The sequence below is a fragment of the Zea mays genome, chromosome 7 (assembly GCF_902167145.1).
Source record: "Zea mays cultivar B73 chromosome 7, Zm-B73-REFERENCE-NAM-5.0, whole genome shotgun sequence".
In the NCBI taxonomy this organism is placed as follows: Eukaryota; Viridiplantae; Streptophyta; class Magnoliopsida; order Poales; family Poaceae; genus Zea; species Zea mays.
The window spans coordinates 176,248,551-176,271,301 of NC_050102.1; the positions used below are offsets into that span (position 1 = coordinate 176,248,551).

General features: G+C 52.7%; 3 protein-coding genes across 3 annotated transcripts; 1 reads left to right on the plus strand and 2 right to left on the minus strand.

The window, feature by feature from the left end:
• Nucleotides 1-4,727: 4,727 nt before the first annotated feature.
• LOC100383928 (protein phosphatase homolog2) lies at nt 4,728-10,714 on the minus strand. Its single transcript, NM_001176547.1, has 9 exons — nt 10,373-10,714; nt 9,948-10,036; nt 9,705-9,764; nt 9,336-9,548; nt 8,826-8,894; nt 8,334-8,495; nt 8,104-8,197; nt 7,865-8,007; nt 4,728-5,096 (listed from the first exon to the last, which is right to left on the minus strand). Exons 1-9 carry the CDS (start codon nt 10,656-10,658, stop codon nt 4,893-4,895), a joined length of 1,320 nt encoding a protein of 439 aa, NP_001170018.1. The 5' UTR covers nt 10,659-10,714; the 3' UTR covers nt 4,728-4,892.
• Nucleotides 10,715-11,494: 780 nt separating this feature from the next.
• LOC103633443 (coproporphyrinogen III oxidase) lies at nt 11,495-13,639 on the minus strand. Its single transcript, XM_008655144.4, has one exon. It carries the CDS (start codon nt 13,175-13,177, stop codon nt 11,714-11,716), a length of 1,464 nt encoding a protein of 487 aa, XP_008653366.1. The 5' UTR covers nt 13,178-13,639; the 3' UTR covers nt 11,495-11,713.
• Nucleotides 13,640-14,327: 688 nt separating this feature from the next.
• LOC103633444 (uncharacterized) lies at nt 14,328-15,886 on the plus strand. The gene is made up of 3 exons (XM_008655145.4): nt 14,328-14,833; nt 14,929-15,079; nt 15,179-15,886. The coding sequence occupies exons 1-3, from the start codon at nt 14,537-14,539 to the stop codon at nt 15,757-15,759; spliced, it is 1,029 nt and encodes a 342-aa protein (XP_008653367.1). The 5' UTR covers nt 14,328-14,536; the 3' UTR covers nt 15,760-15,886.
• The last annotated feature ends 6,865 nt before the right edge of the window (nt 15,887-22,751 follow it).

Consider the following 22,751-nt stretch of genomic DNA (forward strand, 5'->3'; position numbering starts at 1 on the left):
AAGACATCGATTCCGCGCCTTTGATTCTTTGCGGTAGCAATTAGAGCTCTTGTTGAGTGGTGAACTCATTGAGTTGTGTTGTGAGCTCTCGTTGCGACTTGTGTGCGTGGTGTTGCTGTGATTTCTTGTCTTGAGTGCGTTGCTAATCCCTCCCTTGCTCTGTGCTTCTTTGTGAATTTCAAGTGTAAGGGCGAGAGGCTCCAAGTTGTGGAGATTCCTCGCAAACGGGATTGAGAAAAAGCAAGCAAAACACCGTGGTATTCAAGTGGGTCTTTGGACCGCTTGAGAGGGGTTGATTGCAACCCTCGTCCGTTGGGACGCCACAACGCGGAGTAGGCAAGCGTTGGTCTTGGCCGAACCACGGGATAACCACCGTGTCATCTCTGTGATTGATCTCTTGATTGGTTATTGTTGAAGATTACTCTCTAGCCACTTGGCGGTTATTGCGCTAACACTTAACCAAGTTTTTATGGCTTAAGTTTTGAAGTTTTACAGGATCACCTATTCACCCCCCCTCTAGGTGCTCTCAGATAAAGACAAAAAATAGACCAAAATATTCTCAAATGGTTAAACGGTTGTTACTTATAGTTTTAGGATAATTAGGACTTTGCACAAGTGTTACAAAAGATACAAACCCATAAAATACCATATAATGTATTGTTCACAGACATAAGATCTTGTATCCAATTAGAGGTGTTCTGAAGCAAAATATTTTTAGAGTTTTGAGATAACACCATCGTATTAAAGAATACTATGGTTTTTTTTGCTAAGAGGTGTTTGGCTACCTTGTAAAAGCTTTGTGTTCAAATACCGTGGTTTAGTAGTTATTATAGTATTTTTGGAGTACTTAAAAATCCACTCCAACCCAAAGTTTTGTGTGCGAGTAGATTATAGCACATGTACATTGAATACCACGGTTTGAGATACTTTGTCTCGAAATAAACATTGATTGGAGTGTTGTAAATAACACTATGGGTTGTGTCGTGGAATTTCGTAAGCTACAGTGTTCTAAAAAACCATGATTTTGAAATACTTTGCGTTTAAGCATGCTCTTATATTGTTAGTACTATATCTGGATTGATTTGTTCCCTGGCGGATTACTCTCACACATCCTAGCATCCATCTTAGTGAAAGAAAGGGGAGGCAAAAGAATCTGCCAAAATGATGTGTGTATGCACTGGGTACCGGTAGGAAAGCAGGAGCCCCCACATGCTGTTTTCAGTTTTTGACCCCTCTCCTCCTCCAGCTCAGGTGAGCTGCCTGTGCCTCTCTGCCCCTGCCCGGTCCCTTGCTTTCCTTTTCGTCACACCTCTCTCTCTCTCTCTCTCTCTCTCATATGCTTTCTTCAGAGTTCAGACCACTCAACAGGCCAGCTGTTCACAAGGAAATCCATAGCCGAACTGGAGGATCAACGCTTATGAAATTCACATATTTGGTGATGAGGACGTGTTGACGTGATAAAAATTGGAGCATAGCCTATTAGCGTGTTTGGTTCCTTAGTCAGCAGCCCGCGGAGGCTTGTTTCAGAGAGACATTTGGGGCCTTAGAGTGTGTTTAGTTAAGGAGTGGGAGAGAATATAGTAGCCCTATTTCATTGTTTTGGATGTTTGGTTTGCAATAAAATAAGAGCGGGGTGGCTTCTAAATGTCCATATGAAAAATTTACTATAAATAGTTAGAACGCTATCGCTCAAAAAAACGACCGGATGTGAGCGCTCTCCCCCCTCTACACTCATACGGCTCTTTAACCAAACAAAAAATGCTTTTCAACCAAACAAAAAATAGAGTGGCTCTGTTCTTCTTGCCAAATATAGAATAGAACGGCTTCATTCTCAAATACGGAAATGGAACTACTCTATTATATTTTACACTTGAACTAAACACACTCTAGATTCAGGACGAAAATGGAACTACCTTATTATATTTTACTCTCCAACTAAACGCACCCTAGATTAAGGGGACTGTCCGTATGTCCGAGTCGAGCCACCGAAGACTTCTGTACGAGCCAGATATATGTAGATCAAGGGAGACATTTTTATTTCTCTGGGAAACACACAGGGAGCAAGATAAATAAAGGAGACCGGAGAGCCTAAAATCCTCATATTATTAAATTTTGAATAGAAAAAAAAGAGTTTTTAGTTGTTTAGGAGCAAGGTGAATTGAGATAATTGGACTAAAATATTCTAGCTATTCAATTTTAAACAGTAAATGAATTTTAACTCATTCAATCTCCTCCTTTTCCCGTTGAGATGATTGTTCGGTTACAAGTGGATTTGAGAGAGACTGGAGAGGATTAAATCGCGTTCTATTCAATTTTCAATGGTAATGGATTTAAACTCCTTAAATCCATGTGCAACCGATCAAGGTCTAACGCAGCCGCCACACATACTAATAATTAGTCTCTAGAAATCAAACACCACATAAATCAACCAATAAATACTAAAAAGGTAGTCAACGCAAACTGGATCCTCCGCTTTAATTTGGCATTTCCTAAAAGCGTGTTTTTTTTCTAGGGGGTGTATTTAAGGCAAGGACGATCGATGAGCGGAAGAAATAGCGAGATCAGGCGATGAACCATGACCGCGTGTCCCCGTATCCATCGACGCCCGGGGGGAGCTGTCGTGACAAGGACACGAGTGAGCGGGTGCCGAGCGGTGCGCAGGCAGCAGCACTGCGAACGGGGACGGCGAGAAAGAAATCATTAGCAGGGAGGGACGACGCGGAAAAGGAACATGGAGCCTAATCAGCAGGACGATCGGTTGGAGGTCAAACACTCCTCCTAATTTTCCTCCCTTGATTCCGCGGTTGTAGAATAGTAGTAAGTACTAGGATTGAGAAGAACGAGAGATAAGAGAGACCTGAGCTGGACGACCGACGCAGGGCAGGGCAGGGCAGGGCCTGCCGCCCTGGTTTAATTCTAGTAGTAGTAGTGGTGGTGCTTTGTTTAGCAGTTAGCACAGAGAGCCCACTCAAACCAATCCCCACGTCACGCGCACGAACTGCCGAGGAAGTTTCTGGAACGCTTGATTGGCGTTCAGCCGATTTGGCCGGGAACGGGGGAGTCGGCAATCGCGTGACGTTTTCACGCGGTGCCGAAATCCAGTGTGCGATGTAGTACGTAGCCCCCAACCAAACTCAAAACGACCGGCAAATAAATATCCTGGGCAAGGTGGTCGGTGAGTTAGGGTTAGGGAATTGGATTGAATTAAAGCCCAGAGAATGGTGATCATTGTGTCTAGTACTACTCCACCAGACCCAGAGGGCGCGGATTAAGCGGCGGGGCAATCAGCAAAAGCTGCTGCCGCCACACCGAGGGGCGGTCCGGTCGGAGTGAGCTTTGCTTCGGTCCGAATCATCTGATAAAAAGGTAATTCGTCGTACGTGTCGCAGCTAAACTTAAACCTGTGATGAACCAGGCAAAGCGTGCGCATCATATTCATACCTGCAGGTTTGTTTGATCTTCTCTTTACTCGATCGGCAGGAACACCGATGACCAGGCAACGCTTCCCTTTTTCTTTCTTTCTTTAGGGCGGGCCCAGGGTCTGACAGTCCGTTGTGCCTGTGTCTGTCCACAAGGGAAGAAGAATGGGCTGATGAAGGAAAAGGTGGGGGCCAGGCATGCCAGAAGGATAAAGTGAGGCCCGGTTCGGTTCGGTTCTGGGGAGAGTAGTAGTAGACTCAGTCCTCACGCCGCCGGCCGCCTGCCTCCGGCTATGGCAGGAAATTTGCTTTTCCAGAAAGCCAGGCACGCAGCGAGAGCCGATTCAGAATCCTAATCGGATCCAAACGGAGCCTTAATCCCCGCGGGTTACACAGTTATACAGCCGCGCCACCGCCACGCGCGAGCGCGACGCATCTCCGCCGCTTTCTTTTGGTCCCCTCGCTCGCGCTCGCCGCGACATGCATGCAGCTTCATTGCACTGCACTGCACTGCGCGCGCCAGGTCGGGGCTCCGTCCGGCCCCGCGTCGCTTTCTCCATCTGTCGCGTCAATGCCTCGGTGCTGGCCCGATGGGTTTTCTCTAGCACATACGGTGTCTTCAACTGTTGTACCATTGGAAAAAAAAAGACCGCTCTCCCGGTATTATATTAAGAAAAGATCGAAACAATGGTCCCGATCGAGAAAATGCTCAAACCCTGGCTCCATTACTAACGGGTCGACGTCAACTGTCCGCTCTGCGTAACCCGAGAACGGATGGAGCACAGCGAGGAGATTTTTTTAACCAAGCCTGAAAATTCGCTCCCGAGGGGAATCGAACCCAGGACTTGAAGGTGCTACTCGGAAGTCCTTAACCACTAGGCTAGAGACCCTTTCGTCAACTGTTGTATCATAATTTGCCCCCAAAATATAAAAAGAATATTAATATTTTATTTCTAAATAATTTATATTGTACCTAATATAATATTATTTATACACATCATAGACATTAGTAGTTTTTAATACATATTTAGTTATATACAAAAAATTTATTTTTCGATAATTGAGATGCACATTTATTTTCGAAGGTTAGGGACGGAGCAATTAGAATTTGCAACCATCCGTATCTGGCAATGGACACTCAGGCGTCACAGTCAGCAGATCAGCCGCACAGCTGTTTCCCTTTCAATTATGGGGACGGAGACCAGTCTCGCTTCGCTGCTGGTTCCACTCCAAGCCCTGATTTGGCTATCAAAGGTAGGATGTGAAAGGGGGAGTTGCGAGCCAAGAGTAAAGAGTTGGGTGATGTTTCTTTCGATTTCGGAGACTATCGCGGCAGACAGCACAAACACAGCAATGTGGTTGTTACAGTGTACAGTTTTCACGGTACACGAGTGAAGTGAGAGCTGAGGGGAGATCCTAGTACCAAACGTTATGTACAGGGACTCTAATCTGGGGCTGGGAGCAGCTGCGCTTTTAGCCTTGCTCCTTGTAGGGAGTCCAGATCAGCTTGCTAACGTCCACGTCCAGGCCTCCCCGACCCGCCGCCTTCAGGTGGCGGTCGAGGACCTTCGGGTCCGCGCAGATGACGTGCTGCCCTTTGCGATACTGGATTAGGTCCAGGCTCTGCAGCGTGCTCAAGATGTCATCGGCTTTTATTGCCGTCATGTCGCTGAGTTCCTGCGTGCAAGTACAAGAAGCTTGTTACAAACAGTTGGCAATGCATGTACAAACCATCTGGTTCAAACTGATGATTACTCCTTGATACAGACACACTTATCCTTGTTCGAGAAGCACGCTATAATTATGTATACGCCTTCATGAAAAAGAAAAGTGAACTCCTAGGGTAGGGGGTCTGCTACGACCATGTGCACTCCTCCAACAAACACTGTGGTACAGGTCAGGGACAAGAAGGCAACAACAATTGACGTTCAGAATACAAGTGTTCCATGTACTCTCATCAGATGATCTGCTTTGCATATGTCCAAATGCTTTCAAGAGCTGCAGCAACAAGGACAGAAAGGCACAGCCAGAAGACCCAGAGAGCACATGGATCAAATGTCCTTACATGGCGGACGTTTCTGCATATTTCACTGGGTGCACGTGGCTCTGCCAACATACACTGGGTATTACAGTTATAGAATTAAAGCTATTTAGCACACTTCTTTTTACTCGGCTTGAAGAATCTGAATCTAGCATATTGTTCGCTGCAAACCTTGCACATCTGATGTTAAAAAAGTTACAGCTGCCTATGATACATGATACTATTCACAAGTTTCGACTCTCCAATGATGTTATAATGGTTTTAGTAACAAACATGATTCTCCTAGGAGTCGAACAAAAAACATTGACTAACTGCTCCATCTAGCTTTTTTTTGTAAAAAATCTACTGATTGAAGAGCTAAAGCCAGGTAATCTACCGCCCGTATGTACTGCCTCCCTGAATTGCGCTATGGCAGCGACACAGTACACTGTGCTGACAACTACAAACCCATAAGTATCCAGAAAAATCCAGATGATGATATGTACTACCAAGTTAGTCGCTTCACATGCACCCAAAAGTTTCAGGGCCCAGGCAAGACGTGCAGGATGGATAAGGTGAAAAGCCAGTTTTTATACAAGATAACCATATGGAGGAACGCACAGATGACTCCATTGGCAACCTGGCATTTTAAGATATGTTTGGAAAGAGAATCTTGGAACTGTAAAAAACCCAAACATTCCTGACGTGATCTTTCTCATCCAAAAAGACCCTTATAGCATACACTAAGTTCTAGAATACTACTAAACGTCCTTATTTAGGGGATGCTTGACTAACACATAATTGCAGCAGAGAAAAATCGACCAGCTTAGGCCCTGCTTGTTTGAGCTTCTGGGACTCGCTTATAAGCTGAGCAGGATTATCTGATAAGCCGTGATCTAGAGAATCCTTGTCTGAATAAGCTGGGCGTTTGGCAATCCTGGTTATTTCTGGTAGATTATCTATACTAGATGTAAAATGACCTGTATACCTCGAACAAATCGGAGGAGCAGCTACCCCAGCTCTTCCTTTGTCACCAAATTCGTGTAGCCAACAACAGCCACAAGCACCTAGGGGTGGTAATGGGCTCTAGATTTTACACTATAAAATTTAAGGATCGAATCGGATTAAGATCGGACTCTATTTATATTCATTTTTGAACTAAAATTATTTAAGGGCCTTAAGTTATTGTGAAGAAACATTGGGATCGTGATCCATTACCACCCCTACAAGCACCACAAGCCATCCACATTCTCTCCTGCAGTTTCCTCGCTAATCCAGCATGTCATGATCAGAGGGAGACGGCGCGGTCACCAGCACGGGATCAACAGAGGCATGCGTCCTGGACGGAGGTAGGTGGCGGCGCGGCGTGGACTCCAACCAGTGGGCCACCAAGGTCGACGGGTGCAGTCACAAGCAGTGGGCACAGAGCCGTGCCGAGGCATCTAGGAGGGGCTGCATGATAGCGGTGGACGCAAGGCGACGATGGGGAACTGCCCCGATCTGAGGCCCCAGAGCGGTACTGCAGAAGTAGGGGGGAGGGCAGGAAAAGAGCAAGCTCAATTATTTGGAATCGCGGGTGGGCAGCGCGTTTTGATAAGCAGTGTAACAGAGATAAGCAGACAACTGGTGTTCCCAATAAGCGAGTCTTGCACAACCCGTTTGGCTGGTTTGTTTCGCTTATCTCGCTCAAAAATATAAGCCCATGCGGAAACAAACAGGGCCTTATGCCCTTGTTGAAAGTGTTATCTATGAAACACAGAGGTAAGTCTTTTTGTCATAGACCAAAGGTTAGGTAGGGTAGATCAAGGAATTATGGCCAAGAGAAACTTTCTTTCTAGAACTGTTGTATCATACCTTAATCAGCTTTTGAAATTTGTACACCAAAAAAAGGTGTGTAGAAAGGCAGGCCTAGTGCAGTGGTGAGTGTAATCTCTTAGTCACAATGTCACAGGTTCGAAGTAGCCTCTCCGCATTTGCGGGAAGAAGGCTTATCTCGGTTTATCCCTTCCCTAGACCTCACCAGTGTTAATAAAACTATGTTTAAACGTCAAAACTCTAATTAGAGGTTGAAACCATTTTTGTGTTCTAAACTATAAAACACAGTGTTTAACAAGTTTTAGACCATTAGCTACTTTTGGGCCCAGTCTGTTAGTTACTTTTGGGTCCAATCTGGCTCATGGGTGAAGTTTTGGTATTTAACTTCACGATATTGTCTGAAATTATGATATATTGGTATTTTTCCTATGTTGTTTAAAACTATGTTTAAACTTCGTTTAAACGTTTAAAAGCCAAAACTTCACCCATGAGTGTTTCAATGTTTTATCGTTTTAATAACCTTGGAAGTTGGACCCCACTCATGTGGTAGCCTCTAGCACTGGATCTGTCCTTTTTAAAAAAAAAGTATATCTAGATAGAAGGGTGTTACCTTTATAGATATGTTACCCTTATGTTTCTTTAGAATTTCCAGAAGCACTCTAGTCCAATAACCTCTATAGCTGAGCAGGCCAAGATCAGAAAGAGGGCGCTCCGGTGTCCCAACTTTACCTTCCTTCTTGGAAAGTTCATATGCTACAACAACAAAAACAGTTCTTCAGTGAACAAAATGCCTAGAGTAATAATTTGTGACCATATAATGAAATATTCAACATCAGAGGCCACGCTTACAGAAAGCAATCAGGAACTTCCCATATCCTTTTCTTTGGTATGGGGGAAGAGTGAGAATGCAAGCCAAATTATAAGATTCTTCAGAGTGTTTTTCCTGCAAAGAGAAAAGGCATTCAACAGAATGCAGGTATATGTTCTCTAGCATTAAATGATCCACTCCACAGTCGCAAAACATATCTTGAAGCAGCTTAACAAAATATATCATAGATTGATATGGTCGTGAGCTTTACCTTAGAGAAATATCCCACCATATGACATCCCCGGTCATCACATTCGCAGAGAACATAAAACAAGAATAAATCAACATCATAGTACAATGTCTTGTGATCAAGAAATAGCTTGGCCAGATAACAAAGATTCTGTCCATAAACCTTGTTCTTCTTCCCATCAACCTGTCATTGTACAGGCGTTATTCCAATTACTATCCTCCAGAGTAAAATCAAGCAGCTTGACAACAGAATTTCATCATTCATAAGAAAACTGCTGAATGCCAGCAACTGTCGCTCTTAACTTCTAGATGTTCTTGAACAATGTGTATATGATCACATTACTAAACATTGCAGCCATGGATTTGAAAAGATCCTTTAATTGACCAATTACAACTGAACAAAACATTATGGTACCATAATTTTCCAGAATCAGTAAAGCACTTGCTAACAAAATGAATGCATGAACTTATTTCACATTTTGCTAGAAACTCCTAAGATGGATACAAAACTTACCTCGAACATCGAAAGAGTTCCACTTCTATAGATTTCATCACCTGGAGGGTGCTTAAGATCGCACTTCTTCTGTAAAAACAACGAAAATGACATTAAGAACCACTTCAAAGAAACCATCCACTATTTTTAGGGTGTCTGTGAGTGTGCGGCCTTGTTGTGTGTAGTTGGCTAAAAGTAAGTACTGTATGATTACTTATGGACTATGATTGATAACAAGACATGCCAAACTGCATGCTGTATGACTAATTTCTTATGGTTATTTGTTTGCTTCAGTATAGGGATGCTTGCTGATACAGTACAATACCATCTAGAACTTCTAGTTGCTGTCTTGATAGTCTAGTTCCTGCTTCCTAGGTAGCCAGTCCAGCACCTAGGTTAAAACTAAACAGAAATTGATGATGGATGCGTTTAGACAAACAAGGGATCTAACTAATACATTTTTTAATATCATAGTAGCAGCATGTATCTAACAAATAGGCAAGGTATAAAGCACAAACAAGTATAGCTCACCATGTGCCTCTGAAGCTGTTCTTTGCGCTTCATGAAGTTGAGGCAAAATTCACAGAAAAACAGCTTCGGGCAGTCATTGTACTCTGGTGGAAAAGGAGAGAAATACCATGTATCTATCTCATATCTCCCAAGTTCAATCTTTGCAATATTTTTCACTTTTGTGAATTCTTCATGTTCCCGCAAGCTGGCTGCATCAAGCTCCTCGTGTCCTTGCTACCAAAACAATTGAGGTCAAATGAGCTAGAAATATTTTGTGCAGTGAACGCACAAGGAGCTAATGCTTCAACTAGCACTGACATAATAAACCTTCACATAACATTTATGTGAAAATAGTAAATGTGCGATGAGCAATAACAATATGCAGCATACCTCCACATGTGTTTCATCAATTTTACGCTTCTGGTGCCGTGTCATCTTTAAGCTTGTTGCCTGGATAAATATCAAAAGATAATCACATTAAGCATTCATTTTGCAAAAGCGGTGTTGTCAACAAAAGTTAGACATTGCTTCACAAAAATGTTGGCAATCAAATGGTGCTACCACTGACCAAATGTGAAGAAATGGTATGGCTATTATTAGTACGTATGGCAACATAAGTGCAATTCCCTTTACCTTATCTTCGACTTTCTCATCAACATCGGTCTCGACAGTAGCAAGATCAAGCTGCTCAAGCTTAACCCACTCGTCAAGTCTTCTATTGACTGCGAGCCCATATCATTTAAGATATGTCAGTCCACAATTATCAGAACAGGCTGCAGTTAATACAGAGGCCGGCCTTAGCTCCGACTAAAATTGTCGGAAGAGTTTGTGACTATACTAAATTATCAACCAGCAGAACGATCATTGCTGAAATTTGCAGAGGTATGAAACAGAAAGCTCAAATCATCACAAAAACCTTTCCAATTACATGTATTCTACACCCAATCAGCCAGTTGCATGACAAGGCCAAAATTCCCCAAAGCCGAAGAGCACGAAACCTAACCCTAGACTGACAGCAAGCATCCTGACAACAAGACGCGAGGCAGAGAGGCTCTTACACTCGGTGTAATGGACGTAGTACTCGTAGTCAGCGGGGGAAGAGGAAGCGGAGCCCTTGCGGCGCTCGATGACCTTGACAGGGTGGAGCTTCTGGTCGCGCCACCGGCACATCACGCGTGTGCCCACCTCCAGGGGAAGCTGGGCTGCCCACGACGCGGGCGCAGCCGAGGACCTCAGCCTCCTCTCAACACCTCCTCCGTTCGACGCGGCGCCCGCCCCGTTGCCGGCTCCGCCACCGGCGGCGGAGCCGTTCTCCGGCGCGGTCGACGCTTCCATAGAGCCCATTCGTCGTCGGAGCCGGAGCGGATCAGATGTGACTGTGAGCGATTCGGGGTTGGGCCTTCTGGGCTGTATGGGGCCTTTAGGCTTTCGTATCTGTTCTTTAGAAGTTCCGGTCCGGAACTCGTTATGACTTTGTGGGACCTGCGTGTAAGAAGTTGCGATAGGTTGTGTGGGCTAACTTGCGCCACGTCCGCGCCCAGTTTAATTGGTTGATCAGCTATAGCGATGACATTTCCTCTTTTTTTCTTAGGGTCCGTTGGAATTGAATTCTATTTTAATAATTATAATTTAGATAAAATTAATTAAGTTTATATATTTATATATGTAATATATTTGTATATTATTCTAAATCATATGGGAGAGATAGTTATATATTATATTTATGTTATACAGGCGCAAGTAGAATAATATGTTATAAGTTGTACATCGGAAAAATAGCATGTAAATCTATAGAATCAATTTCCATCTCTCACCCTATAAATTTGAGGTAAGCTTGTATGATAACTTTGGAAAGCGGTGAAATGTCGTATTCTAAAAAAATAATATATTCCATTAGTAAGATTCCAATTCCTCGAAATAAAAGGAAACAAACGGGATCTTAGGGCTTGTTTGGGAACAAGCGTAATGAAAGGCATTGATGGGGCTAGAATCATTCACTATTTAAAATTAAATAGTGGAGAATTATAGCCCCCTTCAATCTCCTCCATTACCCTTACTCTCAAACAAACCCTAACAGGTCGCTGCTCAGGTAATGGGCATGGCATTGTTCAAAACAAATTTATTTATAGTTCAAGTCGGTAACGTATTGCAATCAAACAAATATCGGCAGACCACTAAAATGGTACCATGCTGCACATAACATAGGAATTCAATGAGTAAATATAAATCAGATTTACAGAGGAAATTACAAGCTGAATTTTAGTCGTTGATGGAGATGTACATGTACTTGTCTCTCTCAAAAAAAAAACTCGTTCGTCATGCGAGATGGATTTTCTTTGCAGTCTGCACTCTGCAGTGCAGCACGGACCCAACTCAAACACAGCCCCATGCTAGGAAGCTCATAGTCCCCTGTCCTTGGCCAGAGCTTCGGCCGCCCTCCTTCCCGACACCAGCGCGCCGTCGAACGTGGCAGAGCACCAGTGGTCACCGCAGACGTACAATCCGTCACCCACTCTCGGGTCCCTCCCCGCCGGTGTCGTGGGCGGCGTCTGGTCCGGCTGCGCGAACCCGATGCGATACGTCGACAAGTGTGTCCACGACGCGACCTCTCCGTCGCCGAACCACCCGCCAAGCTCCCGGACCACTTCGTCGGCCAGATCGGCGTCCTCCCTGTCGGCGAACGAGCCAACGAGGGACACGGACACCAGCACCTTACCCGCCGGTGCGTACGACGGCGCCACGTTGGTGACGAAGAACATGTTGTTCACTATCCCCTTGCCCGACCCGTTGAGCAGCAGGATGGGGTCCTGGACCGGCGCCCGGTCGGTGGAGAAGTAGAGGCACACGGTGCTCCTCTCCGATTTCTTGGCCTTTCCTTGAGCTGGTAGCTGCGGCAGAAGCTTCTCGGCCTGAGGCTGCTCGACAGCGACGATGACGCCGAGTCCGCCGGCGACGGTTTCGCCGGTATCCAGCGTCACACCGGACTGGTCGATGCCGACGGCGCGGGTGTTGAGGCGGACGGAGCCCGCTGGCAGGCGAGCCGCGAGCTGCGCCGCGATGGCGCCGATGCCGTCCTCCGGCAGGGCGTTGTCGCCCAGGGCGAGGCGCTTGAACACGAGCTCGAAGAGGCGGGACGACGTGTCGAGCGCAGGGTCGAAGAATATTCCTGCGAGGAACGGCCGCAGGAACCGCTCCACGATGGAGGGCGAGAAGCCGAGCCGCGCCAAGTGCTCCCCCGTGGTCGTCTCCGGCGCCGAGAGGATGACGTCGTCCGGGGTGGCGGCCGCCCGGAGGCGCGTGAGCCCGACGAGGACCTTGTCGGTGAGGGTGCCCACGGGGGAGAACACCGCGGAGAGGGAACGCAGCGGGAGGCGGAACGGGTCGGAGAGCAGGTAGAACGGCTCCCCGGCGCCGACGAAGACGAGCGCGCCGGGGTAGAATGGCCGGAGCCTGAGCTCCGGGAAGTCGAGGAGGCGACGGCACTCCGGGTACGCGGTGAGGAAGATCTGGAAACCCCTGTCCAGGCGGTACCCGTCCACCACGTCGGTGGCGACGCGGCCGCCGAGGCGGTCGGAGGCCTCGACGAGCGTGAACGGCACGGAGAGCGACGTCAGGTGAGTCGCCGCGGCAAGGCCCGCGAGCCCGCCGCCTACAATGACGGCTTTGCGGGGGCTCGCCGGCGCCGCGGAAGCGGCCACGGTGAAGCGGAGCGCGGCATGGTAGTGGGGCTTGGGCGGCGCGGGGAGGAGGTGGGGTGCGGGGACGTGCATGGGCGTGTTGCGCTTGCAGCGACCAGCGTCGTGAAGAGGCCGGCCGGCGGTTTCCCCAATTGGGTGGTCTACTGGTACTGGGAGCTCCTCCATGGGCTTGTGGATATGGTGGATTCTTGCATGGACTTGGTGTTTGTGTGCAGACCGTATCGGAGATACTGCCTGTGGGGTGAGATGTGACGGGGTGTGTGTAGGCTAGGTCCAGGTAGAGAGGATGGTGGCACCCGCGTTATCCTCTTACATAAATAAAGTAATGATATATAAGTACTGCACATCAGCACAAGGGAAAGAAACACCTGTCAAAGACTGAAACGAGAGAAGTGCTTGTGATGACGACCAAACTACGAGCAGAGATCATGACTTCAGCGGTAGCATGGGCACGAAGATTTAGCAAGTTTCTTCCTGCTGACATTCTCCAACCAAAGTAATCAGCCCACTCTTGTTCATCTGTTCCAGCGCTCAATCAAGCATTTATGCTGAATTGCTGCTTTCCTATGTTCGAGAACGCCATGACAGTAACGGGCCACGCAGCTGGCGAGTCAGCACAGCAGCACCTCGATCTCCTCGGTGTGCATGGAAGCGCGCAGCGAGCGGTGCGGCCAAAGCACGCCGCTGGCTCGATCGTCTGCGCCGTCGCGCCACCGTCCGCGGCAGCGGCGATGGCAGCCACAACACGCGCGCGTCTCGAATGGACATGACCTCCCGCCTTGGCACGTGCTCGCGTAGTCACGTCCACATATGCCGAGCACTGCAGTCTGTAGACGGCCGGCACCACGTGTCCCGCCTCCCATCGTCGTACCGACCGTCAGATACGAGGTGGAACATAGGGACGCTTCTAGCCGGCGCCGGGGGCCACGTACGTGTGCACGTGTAAGACTAGCCGCAGCGCAGCGGTGCACGCTGCACCTCCCCTCCCCTTGCATGCGGCGTGTAGGGGCACCCTATGACCGCAGCGGTGTCCCCTATAGCGCCCCTACGTGTCGGTCCCCTTCTCTCTCCCCAGATCTAGCGTGTCACTGTTCATCACCCTAAACACTGTGCTGTGGGTCCACGAGTAATTGTTAGTAGATAAAAAATTGATAGTTGGTATAGAAAATGATATTTTATAGTGGTAATGGGGTATATGGGAGTATTTAGGGGGAACAGCTGCGGGGATGAAAAAATAGGGGGGGAAATAGGAGGGAAAAGTGATATAGAGGGAAATATTTAGGGGTAACGGTTGCGGATAGCCTAAGCTCGTGGAGCACACCCCGTCCGCCCGCTCGCCTGCTTTTTACCGGCGCCGATTCACACACAGCGCCGCCACCGCCCACTCGCCTCTCGCCATTCTCAGTCTCACCTTCGCTTCCGTCGCCATCGCTCGTCCGAATACGTCCTCGCTTGCACGAGCAAAGCAAGCAACTTGTTCGATCGTTCTCAAAACTCCGATCCATCCGCTGACCGCGCGCCGCCATGGGGCAGGGCAAGGAGGTGAAGACGCGACCGGACCCCGAGGTGGAGATCCAGGAGAAGGGCGAGATCTTCTTCTTCTACCGACCCAAGGTGGGCAAGGACGAGGCGCACGGTCCCGACGACGTGCAGCGCATGTACATCGTCCTGCGCCCTGAGTCCGCCGGCGGCGGCGGCCGCACCGTCGAGGAGAAGCAGGCGCCGGACTCCGGCAAGGAAGGCCGCAAGCGCCGCCGGCAGGGAGACGGCGCCCAGGAAGAAAGCGAGGAGAAAGGCGCGGATGGCGGCCACGGCAAGGAGGTGCGCATGCGTATATATGCGAAGCTGCATTGTTTTTTTTTACTTCGTCGTATTCATATGTGGAAAACTCATATTTGCGTTACGTGACTGCGCAGGAGGTGAACATCGAGGACCAGCCGTTGCTCCGGCTGGTCGTGATGGGGAGGAAGAGCCTGCCGGACCCAGCGAAGCACAGCCGCCCGTACTGGGGTTACGTCGAGCTCGTCACCACCAAGGTCGACGACATCAAGGACGCGCTCAAGGAAGGTACATCAGTATACGGTGTAGTGACTGCCGAGTGCCGACAGTGCGGAGCTGGGAAGCAAGATCTGATTGTTTGGCTTCGCTCGTTTTCATCCGTTGCAGAGGAGTACAGCACGGCGACGCGGGGTAAGCGGCACAGGGCGGCGGCGCGGGCGCTGGGCGAGGGCGTGTACCGCATCGTGAAGCACGAGTCCGAGTCCGGCTCCGGCGGGCGGCGGCGGAGCCCGCGCCCGCACACCCACCTCGTGTACAAGCTGGAGCTCCCATCCACCCGCGGCGCCATGGAGCCGCAGGAGGCGATGAACGTGGAGCCGGAGGCGTCGTTCCTCGTGCAGGTCAAGAACCCCGACCCGCCCTCCGGCGGCCGCGACGGCGGGTTCCGCGGGCTGCAGAGCAAGCGCCGGGCCGCGTTCCCCGCGCACCTGCAGGACGCGTTCGGGGGTCGGCGGTACGCGCCGGCCGACCCGCCGGACCTGCTCAACTACGAGGGGTGCGAGCTGCTGCTGATCGCGGCGTCGGACGATGTGGAGGACGAGCTCGGGCTGCAGCTGGAGGGGGAAGTGGAGGACGGCGAAGGTGAGGGTGTGGAGACTCCGCAGGGCGCGCTGGGGTGCTCCGACCTGGTGAAGATGTTCGGCGAGGTGGCCGACGTGAAGCCGCTGCTGAGCGGGAGCTGGGACTAGAACGACTGATCCGCGCACCAGATGCCATTGTACAGCGTTCAGGTCGTAGTTGGGTGTTTCAGTTCGCTGCTAGGAGGCTTGTAAAACGTCCGGTACCCTATATATAGACTTTTTTATCGTCCGCATCCGCAATGGTTCGACAAACTGTATGACATCCGGTAAAATAGCGTTTCACTCCAGGAGCCGGTAAACCTGGAGGGTCCTTGTTCATCCGCTATTCGCGTCTTTGTGGCCCCGAGCCATCGCCACGGTGCCCTGCTACGACGATGACGAGCTGAAGTTGGGCGCGAAGGCCATGGCCCATGGCAAGCAGAGGGAGATGAAAGCAATGGAGTCGATGACTCGATGGTACCGGCTCTTGCGCCGCAGAAGAGGGCGACGCGCATCGGAGGCTGGCCAGACTGCTCCGCTACAAGAGCTCCCTGACAGTGGCGGGGATGGCGTACTCCGGCGGCGAGGACGAGTTCGACGGGAGCTACTCCGCTACAAGAGCTCCCTGACAGTGACAGGAGGCCAGGAGTGGGCTGGAAACGATGCCTCAAAGGTAATGAGGCTCGCCTCGATTAGAAATGTCAACGAGGAATTTCTCACCGGATTATAGCATCTCATACTTATCATCATCATGTTTAATTCATCCTCGTACCTATCTCCATACTCATACTTATCATCATCATGTTTAATTCATCCTCGTACCTATCTCCATACCTATCATGGGTATAAAATTCATCTCATACACATCCCCATTCGGGTTTCGGGTCCTCAATGGGTCCCGATCCCCAATTAAGGCCTCGTTCGGTTATTCCAATTCCATATGGATTGGAGTGTATTGGAATGTTGGTATGAATTTTAACTTGCTATGGATTTAAACCGACTCAATACCACTCAATCCACATTGATTAATGGTGAAACGAATAAGCCCTAAGGGATAATTAGATACTAACATGTAGCACAAACTGTCGGAGACCATAATTAGGGGTACCTTCAAGGCTCCTAATTCTCAGCTGGTAACCCCATCAGCATAAAGCTGCAAAGGCCTGATGGGTGCGATTAGGTCAGTGATCAGTCCATTCGAGGGACTCGATCACGCCTCGCCCGAGCCTAGCCTCGGACAAGGGCAGCCGACCCCGGAGGATTTCCGTCTCGCCCGAGGCCCCCCTCCAGCGGCGAACATATTTCCGGCTCGCCCGAGGCCATATCTTCGCCAAAAAGCAACCCTGACCAAATCGCCGCACCGACCGACCAAATCGCAGGAGCATTTAATGCAAAGGCGGCCTGACACCTTTATCCTGACGCGCGCCCCCCAGCCGACAGAGCCGAAGTGACCGTCGTCACTTCGCCGCTCCACTGACTGGCCTGACAGAAAGACAGCGCCACTTGCGCAGCTCCGACTGCGGTGCCACTTGACAGAGTGAGGCTGACAGGCAGTCAGGCCCGGCCGCAGGCACCATAGGAAGCTCCGCTTCGCCCGACCCAGGGCTCGGACTCGGGCTAAGCCCCGGAAGACGGCGAACTCCGCTCCACCCGACCCAGGGCTCAGACTCGGGCTAAGTCCCGGAAGACGACGAACTCCGCTCCGCCCGACCCAGGGCTCGGACTCGGGCTAAGCCCCGGAAGACGACAAACTCCGCTCCGCCCGACCCAGGGCTCGGACTCGGGCTAAGCCCCGGAAGACGGCGAACTCCGCTCCGCCCGACCCAGGGCTCGGACTCGGGCTAAGCCCCGGAAGACGACGAACTCCGCTCCGCCCGACCCAGGGCTCGGACTCGGGCTCAGCCCCAGAAGACGACGAACTCCACTTCGCCCGACCCCAGGGCTCGGACTCCGCCCTGGCCTCAGCCGACGGTCTCCGCCTCGCCCGAACCAGGGGCTCGAACTCGACCTCGGCCACGGAAGACAGACTCGACCTCGGCTTCGGAGGAGCTTCCACATCGCCCAACCTAGGGCGCAGACCAACCACGTCGACAGGAGGCGCCATCATCACCCTACCCCGAACTGACTCGGGTCATGGGGAACAAGACCGGCGTCCCATCTGGCTCGCTCCGCCAGATAGGCAATGATGGTGCCCCGCATACTCTGTGACGACGGCTGCTCTCAGCCCCCTTACGGAAGCAAGAGGACGTCAGCAAGGACTCAACAGCTCCGACAGCTGTCCCTCCGCCAGGCTCCAGCACTCCTCTGACGGCCACGACATCACACCAGCTGGGTGCCAAAATCTCTCCGGCTGCCACGACGACATGTACTTAGGGCGCTAGCTCTCCTCCGCTAGACACGTAGCACTCTGCTATACCCCCCATTGTACACCTGGATCCTCTCCTTACGCCTATAAAAGGAAGGACCAGGGCCCTCTTAGAGGGGGTTGGCCGCGCGGGGACGAGGACGAGACAGGCGCTCGCTTGAAGCCGCTCGCTCCCACTCCCGCGTGGACGCTTGTAACCCCCTACTGCAAGCGCACCCGACCTGGGCGCGGGACGAACACGAAGGCCGTGGGATTTCCACCTCTCTCACGCCTGTCTCCGGCCACCTCACTTTCCCCCTTCACACTCGGCCTCGCGTCGACCCATCTGGGCTGGGGCACACGGAGACATTCACTCGTCGGTTAGGGACCCCCCGGTCTCGAAACGCCGACAGTTGGCGCGCCAGGTAGGGGCCTGCTGCGTGTTGACGAATAGCTTCCCGTCAAGCTCCAGATGGGCAGTCTCCAGCAACCTCTCCAACCCGGGACGGTGCTCCGTTTCGGGAGTCTTGAGTTCATGTCCCTCGACGGCAGCTACAACATGATACTCATTCCACCGCCGGGCGACAGCGGCAATGGCAGCCGACAGCCCGCCCGCCGGCGACGGAATCGACGACGTCTTCCCCGCATGGTGGAAGAACAACCTTCGAGCTCATCCCGCCCTCTTCCCCGCCGATGGAGGGGAAGGCGAGGCAACCAAGGCCAAGCAGGAGGCAGCGCCTCGTCGGCTGTCGAGCGAGTCGACAGCGCCGGCACCCTAACAGGGGGCGCACCGTGCATCGACCTCGCGCTTGAGACGAAGACGGGTGCCGTCTCCCCACGACACGCCAATCCCGAGCAAGCGGACGACGCCAGCACGCTCGTGAAAAGCTTGCTGGACGTCACCCTCGTACCTGAGACGACGGTGCAGTCAGTCCCCGACGTGACTTCATCACCACCCGTCGACCAAGAGGTACCGACCAATTCCCATCCCACATCATTTGGATTCAGCCTCAACCCGCCTAGCGGTTTCGCTTTGGCGGGCGCTCTCGTAGAGGCGAGCCCAAACCCTCTGGGTTTCGTATGCGGTCACCTTGGGACCGGCTGACGGACGTCTCGACCTACGGGCCCTCTGGGTCCGAGGAAGACGACGAGCCCAACTTCTGTTGGGATTTCTCCGGACTTGACAACCCCAGTGCCATGCGGGACTTCATGACCGCATGCGACTACTGCCTTTCCGACTGTTCCGATGGTAGCCGTAGCCTCGGCGACGAGGGTTGCGGCCCAAGCCGCGAATGTTTCCACGTCGATCTAGGGGGTCCCTCCGAAGGCAACCATCTCGGCATGCCGGAGGACGGTGATCTCCCTAGGCCGGTGCCTCGCGTTGACATCCCACGTGAGCTAGTTGTGGTCCCCGTTCAGGCGGGGGGTCATGACCCACAGCTCGAGCAAATTCGCGGGGTGCAGGCCAGGCTCGACGAGGGAGCAGGAGCGCTTGAGCCGGTCCGCCGGGACGTCGGGCAGGCATGGGCGGGCCAACCTCCGGCCGGAGAAATACGTCATCTACCCCAGGGCTTCCAGCACCGCATCGCCGACGACGTCAGGTTCAGGCTGCCACCCGCATCCAGTGGGGTCGGCCAGAACCTGGCTGCAGCAGCAATGCTCCTCCGCGCGATGCCGGAGCCATCAACCACCGAGGGGCGACGAATCCAGGGAGAGCTCAAGAATCTCCTGGAAGGCGTCGCGGTCCGACGGGCCAAGAGCTCCGCCTCCCGAAGGCAGGGGTACCCCTCGGAACCTCATGCCGCGACTTCCCGATTCATGCGGGAAGCCTCGGTCTACACCGGGCGCACGCGCAACACAGCGCCTGCGGCCCCGGGTCGCCTCGGCAACGAGCACCATCACCGCGACCGTCGAGCCCGCCTCGACGAGAGAGTGCGCCGAGGCTACCACCCCAGGCGTGGGGGACGCTACGACAGCGGGGAGGATCGGAGTCCTTCGCCCGAACCACCCGGTTCGCAGGCCTTCAATCGGGCCATACGACGAGCGCTGTTCCCGACCCGGTTCCGACCCCCGACTACTATCACAACGTACTCGGGGGAGACGAGACCGGAACTGTGGCTCGCGGACTACCGTTTGGCCTGCCAACTAGGTGGAACGGACGATGACAACCTCATCATCCGTAACCTCCCCCTGTTTCTCTCCGACACCGCCCGCGCCTGGTTGGAGCACCTGCCTCCGGGGCAGATCTCCAACTGGGATGACCTAGTCCAAGCTTTCGCCGGCAATTTCCAGGGCACGTACGTGCGCCCCGGGAATTCCTGGGACCTCCGAAGCTTCCGACAGTAGCCGGGAGAGTCTCTCCGGGACTACATCCGGCGATTTTCGAAGCAGCGCACCGAGCTGCCCAACATCACCGACTCGGATGTCATCGGCGCGTTCCTCGCTGGCACCACCTGCCGCGACCTAGTGAGCAAGCTGGGTCACAAGACCCCCACCAGGGCGAGCGAGCCGATGGACATCGCCACCAAGTTCGCCTCCGGCCAGGAGGCGGTCGAGGCTATCTTCCGGAAGGACAAGCAGCCCTAGGGTCGCCCATCGGAAGATGCCCCCGAGGCGTCAACTCAGCGCGGCGCCAAGAAGAAGGGCAAGAAGAAGTCGCAAGCGAAACGCGACGTCGCCGACGCGGACCTTGTCGCCGCCGCCGAGTACAAGAACCCTCGGAAACCCCCCGGAGGTGCCAACCTCTTCGACAAGATGCTCAAGGAGCCGTGCCCCTATCACCAGGGGCCCGTCAAGCACACCCTTGAGGAGTGCGTCATGCTTCGGCGCCACTTCCACAGGGCCGGACCACCCGCGGAGGGTGGCAAGGCCCGCGACGACGACAAGAAGGAAGATCACCAAGCAGGAGAGTTCCCCGAGGTCCGCGACTGCTTCATGATCTACGGTGGGCAAGCGGCGGATGCCTCGGCTCGGCACCGCAAGCAAGAGCGCCGGGAGGTCTGTTCGGTGAAGGTGGCGGCGCCAGTCTACCTAGACTGGTCCGACAAGCCCATCACTTTCGACCAAGCCGACCACCCCGACCATGTGCCGAGCCCGGGGAAATACCCGCTCGTCGTCGACCCCGTCATCGGCGACGTCAGGCTCACCAAGGTCCTCATGGACGGAGGCAGCAGCCTCAACATCATCTACGCCGAGACCCTCGGGCTCCTGCGTGTCGATCTGTCCTCTGTCCGGGCAGGCGCTGCGCCCTTCCATGGGATCATTCCCGGGAAGCGCGTCCAGCCCCTCGGACAACTCGACCTTCCCGTCTGCTTCGGAACACCCTCCAACTTCCGAAGGGAGACCCTGACGTTTGAGGTGGTCGGGTTCCGAGGAACCTACCACACGGTACTGGGAAGACCATGCTACGCGAAGTTCATGGTCGTCCCCAACTACACCTACCTGAAGCTCAAGATGCCGGGCCCCAACGGGGTCATCGCCGTCGGCCCCACGTACAAACACGCGTTCGAATGCGACGTGGAGTGCATGGAGTACGCCGAGGCCCTCGCCGAGTCCGAGGCCCTCATCGCCGACCTGGAGAGCCTCTCTAAGGAGGTGCCAGACGTGAAGCTTCATGCCGGCAACTTTGAGCCAGCGGAGACGGCTAAGGCCGTCCCCCTCGACCTCAGCGGCGACGCCTCCAAGCAGATCCGGATCGGCTCCGGGCTCGATCCCAAATAGGAAGCAGTGCTCGTCGACTTTCTCCGCGCGAACGCCGACGTCTTCGCGTGGAGTCCCTCGGACATGCCCGGCATACCGAGGGATGTCGCCGAGCACTCGCTGGACATCCGAGCCAGAGCCCGACCCGTCAAGCAGCCTCTGCGCCGGTTCGACGAGGAGAAGCGCAGAGCCATAGGCGAGGAGATCCACAAGCTATTGGCGGCAGGGTTCATCAAAGAGTTATTCCATCCCGAATGGCTTGCCAACCCTGTGCTTGTGAGAAAGAAAGGGGGGAAATGGCGGATGTGTGTAGACTACACTGGTCTGAACAAAGCATGTCCGAAGGTTCCTTACCCTCTGCCTCGCATCGATCAAATCGTGGATTCCACTGCTGGGTGCGAAACCCTGTCTTTCCTCGATGCCTACTCAGGGTATCACCAAATCAGGATAAAAGAGTCCGACCAGCTCGCGACTTCTTTCATCACACCCTTCGGCATGTACTGCTATGTCACCATGCCGTTCGGTTTGAGGAATGCGGGTGCGACGTACTAGCGGTGCATGAACCATGTGTTCGGCGAACACATTGGCCACACGGTTGAGGCCTACGTCGATGACATCGTAGTCAAGACGAGGAAAGCCTCCGACCTCCTTTCCGACCTTGAAGTGACATTCCAATGTCTCAAGGCGAAAGGCGTCAAGCTCAATCCCGAGAAGTGTGTCTTCGGGGTGCCCCGAGGCATGCTCTTGGGGTTCATCGTCTCCGAGCGGGGCATCGAAGCCAACCCGGAGAAGATCGCAGCCATCACCAACATGGGGCCCATCAAGGACTTGAAAGGCATACAGAGGGTCATGGGATGTCTCGCGGCTCTGAGCCGCTTCATCTCACGCCTCGGCGAAAGAGGTCTACCTCTGTACCGCCTCTTAAGGAAGGTCGAGTGCTTCACTTGGACCCCCTGAGGCCGAGGAAGCCCTCGGGAACCTGAAGGCGCTCCTCACGAAGGCGCCTATCTTGGTGCCCCCAGCTGCTGGAGAAGCCCTCTTGGTCTACGTCGCCGCGACCACTCAGGTGGTTAGCGCC

What these genes read in the sequence shown, in the direction of transcription:
- LOC100383928 (NM_001176547.1), bottom strand. Translation starts at nt 10,658, where the DNA reads ATGGGCTCTATGGAAGCGTCGACCGCGCCGGAGAACGGCTCCGCCGCC. An exon ending in TTGATGAAACACATGTGGAG is followed by an intron (nt 9,549 to 9,704) that starts GTATGCTGCATA and finishes TTGTTTTGGTAG; the next exon opens with CAAGGACACGAGGAGCTTGA. An exon ending in GAACTCTTTCGATGTTCGAG is followed by an intron (nt 8,496 to 8,825) that starts GTAAGTTTTGTA and finishes GTACAATGACAG; the next exon opens with GTTGATGGGAAGAAGAACAA.
- LOC103633443 (XM_008655144.4), bottom strand. Translation starts at nt 13,177, where the DNA reads ATGGAGGAGCTCCCAGTACCAGTAGACCACCCAATTGGGGAAACCGCC.
- LOC103633444 (XM_008655145.4), top strand. Translation starts at nt 14,537, where the DNA reads ATGGGGCAGGGCAAGGAGGTGAAGACGCGACCGGACCCCGAGGTGGAG. An exon ending in ATGGCGGCCACGGCAAGGAG is followed by an intron (nt 14,834 to 14,928) that starts GTGCGCATGCGT and finishes GTGACTGCGCAG; the next exon opens with GAGGTGAACATCGAGGACCA. An exon ending in CAAGGACGCGCTCAAGGAAG is followed by an intron (nt 15,080 to 15,178) that starts GTACATCAGTAT and finishes CATCCGTTGCAG; the next exon opens with AGGAGTACAGCACGGCGACG.